The sequence below is a fragment of the Convolutriloba macropyga genome, chromosome 2 (assembly GCF_964194025.1).
Source record: "Convolutriloba macropyga chromosome 2, txConMacr16.3, whole genome shotgun sequence".
Taxonomy (NCBI): Eukaryota; Metazoa; Xenacoelomorpha; order Acoela; family Convolutidae; genus Convolutriloba; species Convolutriloba macropyga.
In genome coordinates this window covers 18,526,352-18,543,192 of record NC_134469.1, presented here as the reverse complement: position 1 = coordinate 18,543,192, position 16,841 = coordinate 18,526,352, and the positions used below count along the sequence as shown (strand labels likewise).

At 35.5% G+C, this 16,841-nt stretch overlaps 1 protein-coding gene across 1 annotated transcript in view; it reads right to left on the bottom strand.

The window, feature by feature from the left end:
* Positions 1–3,446: 3,446 nt before the first annotated feature.
* Positions 3,447–16,841, bottom strand: part of LOC142357547 (putative proline--tRNA ligase, mitochondrial) — a 67,184-nt gene continuing 53,789 nt past the window's right edge. Inside the window, exons 6-7 of the mRNA XM_075409146.1 lie at positions 7,858–8,001; positions 3,447–4,009 (exon numbers count right to left, since the gene is read on the bottom strand). Of these exons, the coding sequence (XP_075265261.1) occupies positions 3,500–4,009; positions 7,858–8,001 (654 nt within the window). The 3' untranslated portion in view covers positions 3,447–3,499. The remainder of the gene's footprint in view (positions 4,010–7,857; positions 8,002–16,841) is intronic.

Below are 16,841 nucleotides of genomic sequence, written 5' to 3'. Positions count from 1 at the left end.
AACTTAACACCTACATCTAAAACTGTCTCCTTTCTCGCTCAAAGTTCCATCAAACTTTCACACTCATGATCCGACAGTTATGTTGTTACACATTTTTCGATCTGAAATACGCACAAAACCTAGAACAACACGGGAAAACAGTACTGAATTTTAAGATAGGATTTCCTGGTTAGCATGGTTCATAAATAAGTAAAGGGGTGGACCCTTTTACTTTGCAATCTTTGCAATGTGATGATGATTAGGAACAGCGCTATCTTCATTAAGACGAAATTACCAAATACAGAGCTAAACACAGCAAATAAACAGATTGTAAATTAGCTGACCAAACACAAAACCGAAAAACGCTTTGCAAAATCGCTTTACGCGGATTATTTTCTTAAACAAGTTGCCCACCTTCATCTATTAAGCATTCTTCAAAGGTGACCTCATTAACCTTTCTTTTAAGAACAAAATCTTCACAAACAGAGCAAGTTGATTATTTATCCCGCGGAGTTATATTCAATGAAGAGATTAGAGTTCTATTATCGGAGAAAATTATAAATGTGGAACTTTCACTATCTTTCCCGATTTATAACTTCACATCGCGACACCAAATACAAAAAACGCTTGAAAAATTGAAAAAAAATGTGGGAAAATCCTTCAATTATGTGCCCCCTCATTAATTTTAATTTCAACACATCAACAGTCGCGTTTAACCTTGACTGGCTTCTAGTTAAAATTAACCAAGAAGTCGAAGAAGCAACTCATGAGGGTGATCAAATACGAACCAAAAGTGCTGCATTTTTATACCAAGAACGAAAAACTAGAGTGAAACGCGGCGCCCCTGTTGCAGCAGCTGTAATGGCAGGGATCGGACTATTTGGTGGAGGAGTACTTCTTGGAGGGAGACATTGCGGACTAACAGGACGTTTTGGTCTCTGCCAAAATCACGGTCGCGAAAATGCCGCAAACATAGATCGCCTCAACCAGTACGCATCTGTTCTGACAAACCTTTTCTTGATTATGAATGAGCTGGGAGAAAAACAGAAAACCCAAACCGAAATGCAAAATAATCAAAACCAGAACTGGACAATCGTTGAAAAACAATTTGAAATCTTTGAAGGAAACATTCACATACTTCGCGATTGTAACGAATTGCTTTTTTCTAACCAACAATTTAATTTCAATTTTGATAACGTGGCTGCACTGCTTAACGTCCTCTACTCAGATATAAAAACTACAGGTCAGCACTACATACATTCCGCATCAATTTACTAAATTCAATTCCGATTCTGCTAAGCAAACGGTTGCCAATGTCTTTAGTACCACGGAATTCATTACTAAAAATTTTAGATTCCGTCCATGATAGCCAAAAACATGCCTCTGATCGGCTTACATTGGCAAAACCCTTGCCGGGTATCTTGTCGTATTACGATGCTAAACTGTCACGAGAACTCTCAAAACTCGATGAAGGCGTTCTTTTACCACTATCAATACCCTTGGCTTCAGCCAGACAGTTTTCAATGTCTACAGAGCGCACTTAATCCCAATGCCACAACGCAACAGCACTGAAGCTCTCCAGTAGGTTACAGAGTGACCAAACCTAGCAGTCTCAGACGATTCAATGGAAACAGCCGTACTAACGGACGAACGGTATGAAAAATGTTTAGCATCAAGTCGTTATAAAATTTTCCATCAAACTATCAAACCCACTTAGCACAGTCTTCATGTCTAGCAACATTATACTTTCACAATACAGTGACGGCTATGCCAGTTTGTGATACATAACGCATAAGGCTCCCAACATCAGGGCAGGCAACATACTTTGGTTATGGCATATGTCTGATAAAATCCGCATCGGATGCCTTTACCTTACGGGAGTACATCATACGAAATGATAACATTCCTGACAAACAAGAAAGGCGAGGATGCGATGCATAATTACATTAGAATGTGGTACCCAACTGATCAGTAAAAACATCAAAATCAGACGCGACTTACAACACTGCAACCAAATACCAGCAGCTACGATAACAGTAACCTTGCCAGTAACCTTTGGAACATCTCATTGCAACATTACCAGACATTTCCAAATTGCCGTATTTCAACTCCCAAAGCAGAAGCGAGTATCGTACTGATTCAAGATGTAAAAGGGGAATTGGAAAAGCAGTCATCAAATTTTAACTCTGCGCAAATAAATAATTGCTGAACCAATAGCACATAATATGCAACTTTTAAAACCAACCCTTATCAAAAAACTGCAAGACTACGTTCCACTTAAGCTGTCTCTTACCCTTACTTTAATTGTTTATATCGGAAACCCACTTCCGCATACATTAGTGATGTATTTTTACCACCGCTTCAGCATTTTTTAAAAAAAATCACGTCACGATTTTTTAAAATTCGGCGGAGTGAAGATAAATTTGAAACCAGTTGTTGCAACAACAACTCCCAATCATCATGAACACCTGAAGAACTCAAGCAAGTGGCAAAATATATCAATGGTAATAACTGAAAACCAACTAAATGGAATAGACCAAGAAGCCCCGGAAGCTAATTTGATACAACATCAGCAATAAAACAAAAAAGGACCGCAAACTCCAACAGCACCACAAGTGGAAGAGACGACCTTCTCTGACAAACAGCGTTCGAAATCTCTCACATCAGTCTACAGCCGTCAAAAAAATCATCAAGCCATGCTGACCGTATGAGCAATGTTGATATCTCAGGCCAAACTCAGAGTTAGTTCTAATAGTCATTATTTTTACTCCAAGGCGATTTAAAATGTTCAAGAAAAGAGAAAACTTTGGGTGGCTCCAAAAAATAAATAAATAAATAAATAAATGGTAACCTGTTTCTTCTGACAGTAAAATGTTTTCAAAAAATTTTCCTATGAAAATTTTTCTTCAAGTCGGGTAGTGTAAGTGTAACGTCCCGTTTCTCACTAGCATTAATTGCTAAATGCATTGTCCTTATAGATATCCATATTCCATATAGATATCTACCACTCTGTGAAATATTTTTATTTATCTTTAAGTTGCTTATTTATTCGCAGTGATACATATTTAACCATAAAAGCAAATGTATACATCTGCTCTATGTTTGTTTTATAACTTGTGTATTTGATATACGATGACGAAGATGTTTAAAAAAATATCTAAAACACACAACAGGAACAAGATGAAATACGATAGCGAGTGATACCCAACAACAAGCTACAAAATTCAGTTTTTTTGAAAAACAGTGTTATCATCCTTTAAGCTGTCAGCCTATGCACACCAAAAACAGAACGCAATCGCCATTCCCTGTAATTAAAATGATAATTGCGTTAGTTGACAAAGGAAAACAACTGTAATTAAGAAGTATCTACTCCAGACATTATGTTCAGAAAGTCAAAGATCACCAAGCATATACTAAACATAACACGAACCGGTACTTTACAACAAAGACTTTCACACTAAAAAGAACTGTTTTGAGAACGTAAATTATGACAGCAATTTGCACGCAGTATAAAACAAATCTAAAGCAGTTTGGTCAAATACGATAGAAAATCAGCATCATCAATATAGTCGGTTTTACCATTCACTCGGTCAATCAATTCGATTTTGGGTTCCGTGTCAGTGAGTGATCTCCCCAGTACCATAATGTACGGAGTACCCATAAACTTCGCATCAGTTAGTTTTTTTCCGATTAAAATATCTCGATCATCGATTATCAGTTCATTTATTGAGTAATCACTTAGATCGTTGAGCCTTGAAACCAGTTCATCGGATTTAGCTTCCTCTTTATTTCCTGTTTTAGGTAGAATCATAGACACCTTGTAAGGCGCTAAGTTGGGGTGCCAGTAAAAATCTGAGGGATCGTTCAAATTGAAGTTGGCATCCTTTTTAGAACTTCCACTTTCGTTCACATTTGCTCCTGAACGCGAGTTGAAAAAGCTCTCTATGTATGCAGCCAAAATTCTGCTCAGACCCAGACCATAACATCCCATTTCAACTACGTAATTCTGGCCAAGATCCTTTGCATCCTTCAAGGAGAGTTTTGAATCGACATATTGAAATGATTATTTTTATTTATCAAAAAACAGCTGCAAAACTGATTTCCAGACTTCTGATCAAAATTTTGATCGCAATTTTTTTAACAGAAACATTCAGCTCTGAGCTTAAGTTTTAAACTTCTCCCTTTTTTATAAAGCTTTTACATAATTTGTCAATGAAATGAGTGCGTCAGCGCATTTCATCAAGCACTTTTCATCAGCTTATTCGTTTCCATCGCCTTATTCAATCACCTGAATCAGTGTTTCCTACATAGATTGCAAAATTAGTTGAGTATATAAGACAATCGAAACCAATGAAGAACATACCCGGCAGATTGCCAGAAAATAGCCGCCGTTGATTCCAATAAGCATGATTGGGATTGAACGAATAGAATATATTGAAAAAAAAGATTTTTGTACAAAAATATTTTTTAAGTCCGATTTATTTTGATGGCATTTCGTAGTTGAACATAACGTACTTCTGTTTCTTAGAGAGAGGCCACAGGGGCTACTATCAATACCATTAAGCATTAGAGATGGTAACTAAGACTTATAGGAACGACGTTCAAATAGCGGGCATCTAAAATTAGGCTTTATGGGTTTATCCCGTTTCTACTTCTGACTTCAATTTTTTATACTGACTCTGTTCATTTTGAATTGCTTTGCTGAGCAACTGATGTTCAAAATCACTTTTAGCAGAATGAAAGAAGAGAGAAACTAGCCTAGAGAAGTCAAAAAGATATCACGCAAAATGTTGAAAAAGCGGCAAAATGAGGTAAAGCGAAACATTTTTTTATTCGACGAAGTAAAAAAAAAATAGGAGCGCTATAATAGCCGGCTGAGAAGATGAGGGCGGCTATTAATAAAGAAATAAGTCTTGAATGAAGCATCGAAAACTGTTATTACGCAGCAAATAATTCATGCTATAATTCGCGAAGTCGAATTTTGTCGAAAAACAATTTCTCACTATTTTCTATCAACAAGCAGCTGGCAGATTTCCGGAAAATAGCCACGACAGACGCTTGTAGCCTTCCATGAATTGAAGTAACTTAAGAAAACATACCCGGCAGATTGCCGGAAAATAGCCGCCGTTGATTCCAATAAGCATGATTGGGATTGAAAGAATAGAAGATATTGAAAAAAAAAAAATTTGTACAAAAACATTTTTTAAGTCCGATTTATTTTGAAGGCATTTCGTAGTTGAACATATTTCTGTTCCTTAGAGAGAGGCTACATGGACTACTATCAATACCAATAAGCATAAGAGATGGTAACTCAGACATAAAGGAACGACGTTCAAATAGCGGGCATCTAAAATTGGGCTTTATGGGTTTATCCCGTTTCTACTTCTGACTTCAATTTTTTATACTGATTCTGTTCATTTTGAATTGCTTTCTTCAGCAACTGATGTTCAAACTCACTTTTAGCAGAATGAGAGAAGAGAGAAACTAGCCTAGAGAAGTCAAAAAGATTTCACTCAAAATGTCGAAAAAGCGGCAAAATGGTAAAGCGAAAAAAAATTCGACGAAGTAAAAAAAGAATAGGAGCGCTAAAATAGCCGGCTGGGAAGATGAGCGCGGCTATTAATAAGATAGACAGATCAACCACCAGTCCTTTAATAGACCACCAGACTTTTTGGAATAGATTCAGACTGTCAATTTTATGACACATACAGTCTATAAAGAAAAAGCCCTAAAAGAGCTTTATCAAAATTGATTTTCGAAATCAAAAACTCAAGACTAATACTCAAAAATTGGGGCATATAAATTTGGTACTACTTAGATGCACACTATTGTTCTTTAACTAGTGAATGTTCATAAAAATTAAAGTTCCATAAGTGAGCTTAGAAGTGTCACGCAATTGACCTAAAAGCAGAAATGACGTTGAGCACACAAATTTTAACTGCAAACCAATATACGTCACTGAAGTCATTGAAAAGTCAATTCCAAGAAGTCAGGTCTTAAGAATCATCGAGGGATACGACGAATTAAAAAACATAGCCGGAAGAATTCCGGAAGCGACTAGAAGCGTCAAAACCTCACAAGAGAAATTTAATTGCAGTTGAAGCCATTATCTCTCCTATTAAACCATTAACTCACTACCTCCCGAGGTCTGATACAAAAATTGGTTAAATTTAAACCAAACCACTGTCTCCAAGAAACAAAATGCCGCAAAAATTTTATATTGAAAATTCCGAAACAATTAGGATGGTCAAAATAATGATAGGCTGAAAAAGCTGACAGGGCTATCAATTGCTTTCAAATAATTCAAGATTCTAAATTTAAAAAAATTCGCGAAAGCAAAGGGCAGATAATAATCTTGGAAGCTAAGTTAAAACTTTCAAAAAAGAAAGCTCAAAATTAACAGTCAGAAAACAACTACAATTACATTTCTAATCACTGCAATTAAGACAAAAACAACACATACCTCTTTCTTGTTGTATATATGCTAGACATCATGATTAAATACTAATGCAAAAATTAAATTAATCATAGAAAATACATAAGCAACAGAATGATATTCAAAGGCAAAAATCGTTTAAAAACAACACGAAAGACGGGAGAAAATTGCAATAAATTGACAAAAGTGGAACTTCTGGAAAAAGCTTGCTTGCAAACTCTCAGTACTGCTTTATGTTGAATCAAATTAATTGCAAACCAAAAAAATGACAAAAATCTAAGAAAAAGCTGCTCACTCAATTTTTTAACAACTGAAAAAATCAAAATAACGAACATAAAGGTAGGTGTCAGGACACAAAGCTAGAATGATACAACCTAGAATGTGAAGAACATAGACACAAGGTAAGAATCACCGTGACAAAAAGACATTCTTGATTTCTGAAAGTAAAATCAAATTTAAAAAATCAAGAAAACCGAATACAATTTATTGTTCAGCATTTGAGACATAGAAAAGACAATGAGCCATCTGAGACAAAGATCCATTCCCCTGAACAAAACGAAATAAAAACGCAGAATTCAAAAATACGAAACATTCAAATATTTTGCAAAAACTAACTGTTTTCAAAAAACTTGACGCCAAAAAATGATTGAAATTTTATTGAAACGAAATTAAAGTCCCTCCTGTTGCACAAAAAGACTATTTCTAGCAATTAAAACCAAAATACAAAAAAGAAACTCACAAAAATTCGAAAGAAAACTACCAAAATCGGATTAGCATATGTACAATTTTATAAAACAGAACTACATCGACGTAGAAAGAGGCGATGAGTATATGAATTATCAAAGAGAAGTTGCCATATTAACTGAATTTTGACACAAAAAAAAAGACGGCTGAGAGATCCAAAAAGGAATAAATTAATAAGAAAAAAGCCAAAAATTAACTGAAAAATCAAAAAATATCTGCCAATTTTGAAGTTGAAACGCACTTGCAGTCTCTGCAAAACATTGTGGTATAAATTTCTGAGGTTTACGTTTCAACATAGCATCGAATAAAAATTATTTCAACAAAAAAACCAAATTACAAGCAAAAAAGGTCTATCTATATGTCCCATTCAGTCAAAAACTACTTTTCGAAGTCAAAAAGTCATTCATCAAACGCAGCGACTGATCAAAAAAAACTTCTCGTGCTCAGAAAAAATTAGTTCATGCGGCAATTTTACTCACTTTTGCTTTTAGGTCAAAAAAAGCGTCTGAACGAATAGTACTTCCGGTACAAAAAACCTTAAGAAAGCCAATACTCTTCTTCGAGTCGTAAAAAAACCACGATGTCCCCAATAATAGCCGCTATCCCTTCGCGGCTATTAAAAAAATGGTGTTTTTACTAAAAAGTTGAAGTGCTATTGTGTCAGCTCTCTTAAAAATTTATCAAAACCCTTCTCCCTTTGCAATACAGTTGAACACATGTGAATACTTTTTTCCCAGAATGAACGTGTGTCCCACTTCGATTGCCTTCTCCTCCCTACAATCAGATGAGCTGCAACAGGGGCATTCATTGTGCACTTCCGGGTGATAAAATGTCGCGCAATTCTAAAACGTACATTAAAAAGCATAGCCCTTTTCCAAATAACTTTGTCAAAGTGTTCCGGCATTCGAAGTCAGCCATACTAACAAGGCGGACTAGCATCTGACGAATGACTGTCAAAAGACTTCTGTGGGGGTGGCTTTAGCTGTAATCAGCTTGAGCTTGGGTTGGCTAGCCTACTTAGTTAAAGGGAGGGGGCGGGGGGTCAACTACTAAAGTATTTCTTTGTACCATATGACATCATAACACCTTAGCAGTTTTGTGCATCGTATAATTAGGGATCTGTAAAGTTATAAACAAACGACATAGTGACTTAATACCGTCGGGCTTCACCGCATCATCCAGTTTCTGAGGTGGAAGGGTCAAATCGGGTAGACCAAAAACAAAAAAAAATAGAAAAATAATCAATTAAAAAAGACGAACAGGTCAAACTAGTTGCTACAAACTTTGCTTCAGAGCCATTAATACTCAAATTTAGCTGTTTTTAACCGGACACTAGTCAAAACTTGATAACAAAAGGGAGACAGACTAAGATCAAAAAAGGTAATCAATTTCACCTTCGGGTCAATATCTTACAGTTACTACAGTCATCCAGAAGTTGCTAAATGCCCAACTGAACAAAGAATGAACATTCTGATCGACAGTTTATGAAATCATAAGTATATTTTATCTTTAACATGGGTTCATCGCCTCAAAATATATCCAGTATACATGTTCACTGAACAAGTTCAGTGAGCTTTGTTCCACAAAGCTTAAATAAAGGGAACTAAGACCAGCGACAAAAATAAACAACACTTCTCGAAAATCATTTTTGCTGAGATATGAAAATACAGCTCACGAAAAAGTACCTTCAAAACAGGAAACAGTCAGTTGATTTCCGGCGAGAGAAACAATTATTTGGCAAGCATAGATATAATAGTTAACTTACAGACAAGATAACAAGATTTGTAAGGGATTCAATAGGTTGCGTTTGCTTGAAAATCAATTTAAAAGTTGGGCATCTTCTAAAAATTTAATTCGGCCTATAAAACTAATTACATGCAATGAGTTTTCAAGAGAAGATAAAATAGTTAGCCGAACCATAATTAGCAACGGTAATTTCAAAGTAGTTTAATTATACAGTTTTGGACTTACTTTTCTTATCGCAAGAAGAAATGGTCAAATCCTTTAAGTTTTTCTAATAAAACTAAGATCTGGCAGATCATATGCGTCTTCTGTTGAGCAGTGGCAAAAGGCGGCCAATTTTTTTTGTATGATAAGAAAAAAAATTTAAAATTCAATTTTGTTTCTTTCAAAACATTTTTAGCCTATATGCAATGATTACTGAATTCTATGCTCTTTGGCTCTTCTTGGGCACATAATGTCGCGAACACTTGATATATGATATATCCATATGCGCTTATTTCAGATTTTCGCTTAATCAGCATTGTCAGCACTTAATAACAGCACTTAATCAGCATTTTCAGCACAATTAAAACGACGCATGAAAACTAAAGAAAAAATTGGGGGAATACAAAAAATGGTATTTTTGTATTCCTCCACAAAAGATACCGATGGGCCAAAATGGCGACAGAGATTCGGAACATTTTTGCATAGATAAAATCTCAACATACTTTTACACAACAAAAACCCTCCCTCTGACTCAATTAAAATTCTAACACTCATAGTAAATTCTACTAAATATAAATAGCCGAATTGCAAGAATTGAACTCTATGGCCATCACCCACCGGCATTCAAGTTAACGTCACATTCGACGACAACTCAGAACAAGTTCAATTCATTTACTCCGGAACACAACCACTGTGCAACTTAGCAATCTTTACATGGAATTCAACTGGCTTCAACAACAACATGCCCCAAAACCTCAACCGAACAACAGTAAGTTCCTTTAAGTTTCCAACCAAACCACCCAATGCTTTTTGAAAACAGCCTACGAAGAACAATTTCTTACAACATTTTTTTAAATTAACTTTTCTGACACACAAACAAGAAAGCAAAATAAAACCAATGACAGAACCAAGCCCTCCTCATGATCACCTGCGACGTTTCTCTGGATCACCAAATGAAAATTGGGACCAATTTGAAGGCCTGCTTTGAGCCAGCATTGCCGTATCAAGAATACCTGAAGCCCATCACCAACGAGCACGATACCTTCACCTACATCTTGATGAGAATTCACATAACTTTTTTTTCTCCCGCAGCCAGAAGCTACGCGAAACGACCTGGAAAACTCACGAGAGCTACGCAACCGCTATGCAGGGCCAGATCAAACAAGAAATTACGAGTACGAACAAAAGAACAACCGGACGATTTTCTCACTGACCTACAACGGCTCGCAAATCTTGCAAAAGTAGACGACGACGACGATGACGCCGGCTTAGATCGCACGAAAGCCAACGAAGAATCAGGAAGCAATTTATACAGGGCATGCCATTCAAACAAGAAGGTTCTTCTGAAAGAAAATGACAAAATTGAAGTCAACGAGCTGTGCGCAATAATCAAAAGAAGAGTTCGAATCGACAAAATACATTCAGAACCATCGCACACCACAGCATTTAACGCACTTAATGCATCAAGCAATCCAGCAGTTGTACAAGCTCTAGGAAACATTATGACTGCAGGAATCGCATCAATGCAAGTATCACAATCACAAAACCAAAAATTTCCCGCATTCTCAAGCCAGCAAAACTTCAACAACTACGGTAGAGAGAACTTTGAGCACGATAAACAGGCCACGACAAATTACCTTTGAAAACCGACCAAAACAGTCAACGTCAGCAGTACCCGTAGCAAAAAGGTAAATTTCAAAATTTTACTGCAGTAAAATTATACAATTTTATTGCGTGTAGTATTTTTCCATATTCTATTTTATCAACCAATCAAAAGCTAAAGTGTGATACAAGTGGCTCAGCAAAAACTTTGCCACTTGTAGTTTCAGCACTGCTACCAAAAGACCACACTGTTGTAGATTACAGTTTTACGTATCGGTTAGCATCCCACACCAAACAAAAAGTTCAAAAATGTACAGCCGGCATTGTTGAAATTAAATTAAATTTTGAACTTTTGCATAGTTAGTGCTGCACAAAAAAAATTGTTTCCCTGCAGCGTCAACCCAATCTTATTCCTCCTATTTGAAAAACAATCGCCTCACGCTGATTGACTGAAGAAAACATTCACCATCGAAATCATTTAATTCCCTAAGCCACCTTGGAAAAAATCACAAAATGAATAAACGTCAACTTTTAATCACGCTCCTGTGCGACAATAAACAGAAACTCAGAATGAATCAGTATTACGCCTAAGGAAACTTCGTCTTTCACGAAAAAGAAATAAAAGGCTCTAATTCTGCTCCAAATATCAATCTTTGTTTATCTTTATCATACCCACTTTATCTCACTTAACCTTTTTCTATCTGGTTAACCTGACAATCAATCAACCTCTACCTATTAGCTACCAAAGTCACCTAAAAAAATCATGAGTTACAGTTGGAGATTTCCGAATCCGGATAATGGCCACTTACCAACAGTTTTGGAAGAACCGAAGTATTTTCATGTGTACCATGGAAGCCCTAGTCGAAACGATGTCAAATTTGCCGTCTCTGACGACTTTATAGTCCGAGAAGACTGCACGATATCAATATTCTTAGAATACGTCGACGAAGGCAGTCAACCTCCCTCCAGAAAGAGTCAGGTTTGAACGCGAATTCATTAATTATATCTACGTGTAGTCGTTCGTCATGAACACACTAGAAGAAACCTTAGAGGGGAAACTACGAATTAATCAATTCGTGAGCCAACACGTAGGAAGTTTGCATGCCAAAATCGTATCCTCTATCTGTAATTATTTTCATTGAATTGTATTTAAAAGTTTTCTTTTTATACGTTTGCTCCCGTTTAGTTGTATCGCTTGCATTCCACTTCAACAAAATATTTCTTAATAGATGCTTCTACCATAACAAAATAACCAATGCTGTAAACTTTGTAACAGTAGAGCAGTTAGTAATCACCACTCAAATGCATTGTTCCACTCATTTTAGCACTGCAAATGACGCAACCAGGGCAAACATTTGTTTCGCACCGCCAACAAACAGTAATTGATCAAGAATTTCTTTTCACAATAATTAATTTTCCTACAGGAAACTATATTTTAAATTTGTTTCCAAAACCACCGTTTTGGTTTTAATACAATTACCTTGTTCTAGTAATCCCCTCACACATCTTGTTGCCTATAATTTAGATATAAGTGTTCCCATGCAGTAATCTTTAAATCTAATAATCCCCTTTTATAAATAAAGGTTTTTCAGAGCTCCATCAAAGCTCGTTTTTGATGCAATACAACAATCATTATCAATAGGAAATAGAACAGAGCGGCGCCAATACCGCGATACCATTTTCGCACAATCCCTCCCTCTGTTTCTTTCACCAACCCACCAAATATAATTCAATTAATTCAATTTTCTTCCCATTCAAGCGAAACAAAAAGATTTTCAAAAGCCCTCCGAAGAAGAGATGAAGGGCATCAACTATACGCATACTACCAACCAAAGAAACCCCACTGGAGCCAATGAGACAGAAAAGAAATTCGGGATTCCAAAATGAACTCCAGGAGAACAGATGAAACTAAAAACAGAAACCATGAAAACCAAAACAAAACTTATAAAATTTCATTTTTATGATGAATTGCTCCCAGCAGGTTCTTACCAAAAAATCTTAACCTATAGAGCACCCGTAGCGCAGTACACAAAACCTTTTAGTGTGAATCAGGAGGTCCCGGGCTAGCTCACCGGCTTCCGCCTTTTTCTAGAGAGCCCTAGTATCACGCTTTAGCTGTTGATTGGTTGACAAAAATAGAAAAGGAATACTACACGCAGTCAAATTGTATAAATTCAGTTCCTTCTCCTAGTGCACCTCTCTTGAGTGTCTTGTATCAGGCACTCCTATTAACTTAGAAATTAACTTAGGAAGTTCAGAAATCCGAACATTTTTACCTTGTACCCCGCCCTTGGAAAAACTTAGCCAAATACTGATTAAAAACCGCAATAAAAGTAGAAAAACTCCATAGCGACACCTCGCTAAAGGGACTACGCCACAGTATGTCTGCCAACCCTCTTTTATAGGGGATTAGAACAATCAATTGATATATGCGAAGTAAAATTAACAAAAAAATCTTTCAGTCAATGAAAGCAAAATATTTCAAGATTTCAAAAAATTGAGAATAGAGTACAAAATGACTCATATCTTGAACATTCTCGACAAATTGCCCAAAAATAGCCGCCGTTGATTCCAATAAGCATGATTGGGATTGAAAGAATAGAATATATCTAAAAAAAGATTTTTGTACAAAAACATTTTTAAGTCCGATTTTGATGGCATTTCGTAGTTGAAAATACTTCAGTTTCTTAGAGAGAGGCTACAGGGGCTAATATCAATACCAATTAGCATTAGAGATGGTAACTAAGACTAATAGGAACGACGTTCAAATAGCGGACATCTAAAATTGGGCGTTTTGGGTTTATCCCGTTTCTGTTTCTGACTTCAATTTTTTATACTGACTCTGTTCATTTTGAATTGCTTTGCTGAGCAACTGTTGTCCAAAATCACTTTTAGCAGAATGAGAGAAGAGAGAAACCAGCCTAAAGAAGTCAAAAATATTTCACGCAAAATGTTGAAAAAGCGGCCAAATGAGGTAAAGCGACCATTTTTTGTTCGACGAAGTAAAAAAAAGAGCGCTATAATAGCCGGCTGAGAAGATGAGGGCGGCTATTAAAAAGTATTAACATCTTGAAGTCCAACTGTTTTAGTTAAAGTCTACCCCTTAATTTACACAATATTCAATATTTCCAAATTTGATAAAAATTAGGACCACTGAAATTGTAGATATTTTTGGAGTTCAAAGTATTGAAAAACCAAGCTTTGGTATCGGTATTAGAAGTAAATAAAAAATGATTTAAATCAGCTCGCAAAAAAATAAAATCCGGATAAATTACTCTATCTAATGAAACAAAATAATTTTATAAAACTTGGAAGAAAACAAAACCACTGAGGGCTTATCCAATATCGTCTTGAGCGTGAGAAAATATTCTTATCATATGTATAACCAAATCTCATCCCACAAAAAAATTCCGTAAACCGCCAAGCAGTATCAAACTTTTCCAAATGAAGATTCTGAAATTTTTACTATTCCTGAATGATGGAACATTTTTTGCCATTTTCGTTTAAAAAAAATTACCTTGACTTGGACCCCAAAATTTCGGTTATTAAAAATTCTCATTTATCAAAATCTAGTTCACTCATTGCGTTTCTGGAGGTCTTTTAAGCGTAAAAACGTTCTAAACTGAGATGCATGTTGGCACGGCACGGCCGGAAAACGAAGCGCACAATTAATTTGAACTAGTTCAAAAATTTTTTTGTACATTAGAGCTTATTGCTCAGAAAATATTGTAGCCGTAAAATTGAAGCCATAATCTATCCGCCGTAACAATGAATGAAGAAGACGGCTGACCAAAAAGCCAGAGGTAAATAACAAATAAACATAACTTTACAAGCTTCATGTTGTAGGTGTACGAGTTTGATTCTCCGACAAGCAAATAATGTGATGATTTAAACAACGCATCCTGATTGGTTAGCGATTAAAATAGGTGAGAAAAAGAAACAAAAACGCAACTTAATTTGTGAATAGCTTCAATTTGAACCAAATGATTTTTACAATATCTTAACTGTTTGCTGACAAAACGTCTGGCCTTCAACTAGTTTCAGACCAAAAACTTGTCAAATTTAATTGTTACTGGAATCTTCTGGATACGGAAAACTTTGATTTGTAAAACAAACACGTACTCTTCAATACATACCCCCAGCAGTTTCCAAGGCACCGTGACCCAATTCTTAGCAGGTAACATCAACTTACAGCAATTATATAGTTAGAAACAGGACATTTATTCATAGAAAACGGTCATTCGAAACGCGATTAACATGAACTAATGTCAAGCCACACTCAAAATGGGCAAATGATATAAACTTAATGGTCGCAAAAAAAATCCTCGAAACTGTGTCATTGATTCTGGGGCTTAACGGCTGAAAAATAGGTTTCAATGATTGCACCTTACAAAATTGAGGCTGCTCAATCATTTGTAGCCATTTGCTCAAACATCGAACTCGAACAGTAAAAAAATTGACTTTTGAAAGGGCTAGATTATTTTTGCTAATTATGCGACAGAAAACTACAAAAAATACAATTCTAATGAGTCAAAATTAAACAAATTTTTTTTTAAAAAAAAACATCGAAGCACCCGCATTCTTTTCTTTGTGAAACACAACCCAGAGTAAATTCTGAAATCCTGTTTCCAAAACAATTTTAGACTTAGATAAAAAAGTTTTTGGTAATGATAAAAATGTTTTGGAAATTGAAACCGCCGAAAGAGAAGATATCAGCATATTAAAAGCTGCCGAAATGAAAAAATCTTGAAAGCGGCAACCTAACATTGGACAATTCGATGGCGATTTCTTAAACCACGGTTTTATTTTTCAAAATCAACACAGCAATAAAATAACACAGCCATAGAACACAAATGACAAGTGCCGATTGCAAAGCTCTGCTCGTCGGCCAGACATGCTATGAACCAACCAGACATGCCATGAAGACACAAATTTGAAATGAGGAAGTTGCTGAGTCTTCTTCTTCGTTGCATTTATTTCAGTTAGAAATCTACTGAACCAAAAGGCTATATAAAGTTTTGACGAAAATTGTTAATTCAAATTGGCGAAATTCATTATTGAAAATAAAGATTAAATTCTTTTCCTATCTTTTTTAATTGTTTGTTTAATGTCAGAGCAGAACGTTCAAATTAACCTCCTCTAGTATAAGGCAATACAAAGGAATTTGACATTAGAGATTTTATGGATCGCCAGGTTGAAAAAATGCTCATATATTTTTAATTAGAACAAAGTTTTTTTTGACCAAAGTATTTTGAAATTGCCCTTGGAGCTCATCTTGTCCAGTCTGCTGGCGTTTCAGTAAATTGAAAAACTAAATAGTTCATTGATTGTGAAACTCCTCATCTAAGATTAAAGATTTTGAAAAATTAAATCGGATTTTTTTCTTTTTTAGTTCGCACAAAATGTATTAAAAATTTTTACCTCTTTAAAAATAGTCCGAAGAGTGAAAACGCCAAAACAAAAAATTACTGAAAATCAATGATCCTAAATGCTACCACATTGGAATTACTTAAAGTTTGCCACAAATTGCAGTTTTAAATGTTGAAAAGCAAAACTTTGTTTCTTAAATCCAGCTTGTAAAACATATGCAAGATTTTAGCAAACGAAATAACCCGTGATGCTCTCGAAACATCAAAAATGACAAAAATTTTGGGAAAGACTTCACAAAAGTCCACTTTAAATTTTAGTGTCAATTTTACAATTACTAAAACTTTTGCCTCCAGAAGGCCACACCTAGTGTTACAGATAACACAAACAAGACCTAAATGAATGGGGAAGAAACACGAGTCAGGATAAGTTGCCGAAAAATTTTTTCAAATCCTTTTTTATGTGGGGGTTTGAAATTGTATGTTTGTGAGTGCGTACACGTGTGTGGGTATGTATGTATGTGTGTGCGCGTTTGCTTGTAGTATGTGTTTTATGTTTAAGTAACATAGAAGGAGAGTGCGTGTTAGTCAGAGAGAGTTTATTCTTTTAAGTATAAGACACAAAGAGACGCAGAGTGCAAAAATTGTCAGAAAAAAATACTTATTTTTTAAAAAAGTGCTGCTTTAAAAATGTCCAAAACTAAAACTATGAATAAAAAACTCGCTGTTAACACATTTTGCGAGATTTTAAGATCAACTGTTTCGTT